Source organism: Plectropomus leopardus, chromosome 3 (assembly GCF_026936395.1).
Source record: "Plectropomus leopardus strain MGB_pleo_1.0 chromosome 3, ASM2693639v1, whole genome shotgun sequence".
Classification (NCBI taxonomy): domain Eukaryota; kingdom Metazoa; phylum Chordata; class Actinopteri; order Perciformes; family Serranidae; genus Plectropomus; species Plectropomus leopardus.
In genome coordinates this window covers 8,185,960-8,190,501 of record NC_142178.1, presented here as the reverse complement: position 1 = coordinate 8,190,501, position 4,542 = coordinate 8,185,960, and the positions used below count along the sequence as shown (strand labels likewise).

The 4,542-nt window shown below is 37.0% G+C and overlaps 1 protein-coding gene across 9 annotated transcripts in view; it reads left to right on the top strand.

Annotated features, from left to right (window-relative positions):
* The first annotated feature begins 1,145 nt into the window (after positions 1 to 1,145).
* kdm4c (lysine (K)-specific demethylase 4C) overlaps positions 1,146 to 4,542 on the top strand; it is a 43,868-nt gene continuing 40,471 nt past the window's right edge. For 4 of the 9 annotated variants that reach the window (XM_088075466.1, XM_088075469.1, XM_088075468.1 and 1 more), the window contains exons 1-3: positions 1,147 to 1,393; positions 3,512 to 3,678; positions 4,037 to 4,212. In XM_088075466.1, coding sequence (XP_087931592.1) covers positions 3,535 to 3,678; positions 4,037 to 4,212 — 320 coding nt within the window. In that variant the 5' untranslated portion in view covers positions 1,147 to 1,393; positions 3,512 to 3,534. Of the gene's footprint in view, positions 1,394 to 3,511; positions 3,679 to 4,036; positions 4,213 to 4,542 lie in introns of all 9 variants that reach the window. The other 5 variants (XM_042484853.2, XM_088075467.1, XM_088075464.1 and 2 more) reach the window with 3 other exon arrangements.

The following is a 4,542-nucleotide window of genomic DNA, read 5'->3' as shown; positions in this document are numbered from 1 at the left end:
CACACACCAGAGACGCTGACATATTCTTCATATTGTACACTACATATTGTGTTTTACATAAAAAATATAACTGGTGTTTTATATGTGTTTGCAGCAGATTTGCATGCGTGCGTATAGACTACTACATTACACACCATTCATTTTTTCAAGACCGTAGCCATGGAGTCAACATTTGGGAGCCCAAATCTAGTTTTATTTTTGACAAATTGTCAACCCAAATTTAATCTATGAAGGATTTGGAAGTTATTGGAGTATTATTAATTGTGTTATTATCTCTGATTTAGTTAAGAAAGTGGTAGTCTACTATAATTTGTCATTTAACCCTTTGAAACCTGGATCAGCATTATTCTTCTTGTGCTGCTTTCAGATGCCTTTGAGCTCTGAGCACATTGGTTTAAATTATTTCAAAAACACGGGGAAAAAAGGCAATGATCAGCTTGGTAAGACATAGATTTAGAAAATTACTGTTTAAAAAGCTAGGAAAATGTCTAAGGAAAAACTATATTTACAGTTGCCATAATTGCATATTTAAAATTATGTTACAGAATTATAGCTTATGTAATATATATTTTAAGCACTTTTCGCTAAGTCTTGTTTGCCTGTTTGTGTGTTTAAACTTTTTTTCTCTCTTTTTTCTAACCATTTTTTCTGATAATTTTCTTGTGCTTGTTTACTAATTTATTGCTAATCTTTGGGTCATTTTTTGTTTTATAGCTCATTGCCTACTTCCCATGTTTTTGAAAGAAATTAAGCCAATATTATCAGGTGGTGCTCAAATGGTTAATTATAGCTTTTTTTTCAGTCGATATTCATGACTAGATTATCAACTTAAGCCTAAAATGTAGTTTCAAGGTACGATGTAGATGTATTAAAAAACATGAAATGATATCTTGATTCAATTCAAATTTACGTTTATTTGTGATTTAAAAAGTAGAAAATCATAACTCGGTTGTAACTAGTTATTTTATTTATTTGTTTTTTTTTTTTTTGGGGGGGGGGGGGCGCTAAGTATAAAATCATTTTAAAAAACACTTGAAAAAAACAAAAAAGCGTCAAGACTACATAAAACATACAAACTGCAATAAAACAGTATAGTGCTTGAGATGCAGGTGCACTTTCCATTAACACCGGATGCGTTCCAGATCGTCTGCGCGCCTGCTGAACCGCAGATCTCACAGTGCATGGATCAGTGTACCACAGCACGGTCTGCCTCTCACCGTGATCGTGCCTGTTAGCACGCGGACACTCAGCTGAGCCGGAGAGGCGGTCTGCAACGTCACTTCTCTTCGCCGCACGAAGCAGCGGCAGCAGCAGCCGGAGCAGCTGTCATGTGAATCAGCTGGACGAACAAGGAAGGGGATACAAACAACACGACTCCATCTTTCTATTCAAGGTAAAATACTATATACGTCCATGGAAGCGACGTGGAATACACCGGCGAATACGGTGCATGGGAGCTAGCTTCGAGCCAGTTTATCAGAAAGCGGTGTGTTTTTCGTGACTCCTGTGCATAACTAGCCAAGCTATCAACAGCTAACCGTTAGCGCTGCCAACCAAATAAGTTGGCACGCGCCCGTACCAGTGGGCATCTCACACTGTGTGCATTGTCATTGTCCGTCTGTCTTTTTCTAAACATGTATGGTATCGATACATTATGTGTACGCCATGTAAATATCAGACAAAATCATTTGTATCACACAAAGTCACACAGCGAAGTCGCTACGGGCCTCTCTGCAGCCACCTTGCAAGGGGCATTTAAACCCCATTGGCACGAGCGTTAAGAAGTTAGCTCATGTGGTAGCTAGGTTAGCTTAATAGCTAGCTATGGTCTCCTTTCCCAACTGCTATCCCCAAGTGCTTTCGAGTCAGGTCTCACGAATGCATTGTCAAATTCAAGTCATAGTGAGCCCAATGAGTCTACCACCTCGATGTAAGTGAGCTAGTCAGCTTAGCTATCAGGCGGCTTTCGCTGTTCAGCCATTACTTTGCATCATAACAAAACGTAGGCTAGTTGGCTAGTTAGCTGTCTTGTCAGACAACAAAGCTCAGCCAAGCCACAGACGCTCATGTAGTATTCAAAGCGAGACCACAAATCAGCCGAGATTTATTTGTCCTATCGCTTTTAGAAGATTTGTTTTATAGAATAGCAGGCCGAATATGCCAGTTTAAGGTTATCCACGTTTTGAAATGATTTATTTAATATGTGAACAAAAGTACAGATGTAAACACACTCTGGCTGAAGACAGTAGCTGTATTTTCTTTTTTTATTTTAGAAAAACTTGTTTCAGCTTGCAATCGCCTGTTACATAATCGGGTCGCACGCCATTATAATGTGGTTTGCTTTGTAGTAACGGTTTGAAAAATATAAGGTTGAAAATCACAACGGCATCAGTCGGGGTGATGTGATCCTTTGTCTGGATGCACAGTTAAGTCAGAGTTGGGAGTGGGATGGGTGGATGGGACAAAAATCCGAAAAGGGCTGTTGGCATCAGAAAGGATCAAAGGATCACATCGACATTTGTTGAATCTCTACCTCCATCTAGTGGTGATCTTATCATCATGACACAAAAAAACTGCCTCCTAGTACAATTACCCACCTGTGAATTACAACCTGTATATCATCTATATATTGTCTAAAAATGTAGGGTAAAATAGCTGATTAAAAGTAGTTATACAATTCTGGTGTGTGCCTATTTTTAACAGGTCCTGTTATTAACTTGGCTTTGTTTAAACTATAAATACACTCAACAACTAGAAATAATGGATAGCCACCAAAAATGAACTATCGACAGAGATTAATTAGCCAGTGTAGGAAACTAAAAAGAAGAAAGTAATGAAAATAACACCAACAATTTCAGAATATTAGATGAATTAATCACCATTGAGTTTAAATCTTATTAATTTAAACCAAGAAAAAAAATTAATATTAAAATAATAAAAATGTTGGAAATAATAAAAACAATAATGATAACAATGAGGAGGATGACTATAATTATTAATAATACAATAATAATAATAATAATAATAATAATAAATGCATATTATGTATAGAGCACTTTTCAAAGTACTTAAAGAGCCTTGATAAAAGTTAAAATGATCATAGGAAAAGCACACAAATATGTAGTGCAGAACATTAATCACACATTTTTTATGCATTTCCATCTGAACAGTTACCATATCTATGTCTGTAACACTATCAGCAACATCTGTTGTGCACTTTCTGAATAGGAGATTTTATTGATTGCATTATTATTCCTTTAAAAAATGAATTTAGCAGATTCTCTTGTTTGCCTATTCTCTGGTCAGTTTTTACATTTTGAATATTTTACCCTGTTACCTTTTCAGAATAGAATCTTTCCTTTTATAAAATAGTCATGTATTTTCCTTCCGCATAGCTTTCAAAGAAATTCACATTATATTTCTCACTAAGCCAACAATCTGTCACATTGCAATTTGAGAGCCAATTATAAAATTTAAGTTGATGTATGCTCACGTTTTTATTTTTTTCCAGGTTATATCTGGTGAGGCGGCAGGATGGCGGGAGCAGAGGTGTACACCCCTGCAAACCCCACCTGCAAGATTATGACCTTCAGGCCCACCATGGAGGAGTTCAAGGACTTCAACCAGTACCTGGTTTACATGGAGTCTCAGGGTGCTCACCGTGCAGGCCTGGCTAAGGTAGGTAGTGGTTTTAGTCTTTACTTGGACAAAGTTTTAGCCACTCAAAAAAGTGTGTGTCTAAATATATGAGTGATTGACTTCAGAATGTCAAAGCAGAGAAAGACATTCAGACATATAGTGTGGCATTTATACATACAAATGTGTAATTAGTTAGCTAGTGGCCATTGGACACAGTGGGTTAACTACTGCTGTTCCTTTTTTTTTTTTATTTAACCAGGAAAAGTCCTTTTGAGATTCAGAACCTCTTTTCCAAGAGAGTCCTGGCCAAGATTCTTACTGATGAAATGCTGATCAGAGTGATTTGTTATTGTTATAGATTCAACAGCAATCCTTTCCTTGTTTGTTTTTCCTGCAGGTGATTCCTCCTAAAGGCTGGAAGCCCCGTCGTACCTATGATGACATAGATGATCTGATGATTGATGCTCCCATCCAGCAGATGGTAGCTGGCCAGTCAGGGCTCTTCACGCAATATAATATCCAGAAGAAGCCTCTTAGTGTGCAGGAGTTCAGGCGATTAGCTAACAGTGACATGTGAGTATTTCATTATTTTAGTGATTATATCAGTAGTGAATGAAAGTTTGTAGATAGACACAGGCGTTGCATTCTGGTGCTGAAAGACTAAAAATGTAAATTTGATTTGTTATGCAAATATATTGCTAGAATTTAGAGTAACCTGTAGAATAGTGGTTCCCGACTGGGTCAGTTGCAGGGTCCAGATTTCTCTTTAGTCATTAGTTCAAGGTCCACACATTCTATATGACTGCATATTCAATTTTATTTCACAAATTGTAAACAACAACAATTGGCTTAGAACACAAAAAAATAAAACCTATTGCAAAAATAACAGAAATGGTGTTTCAA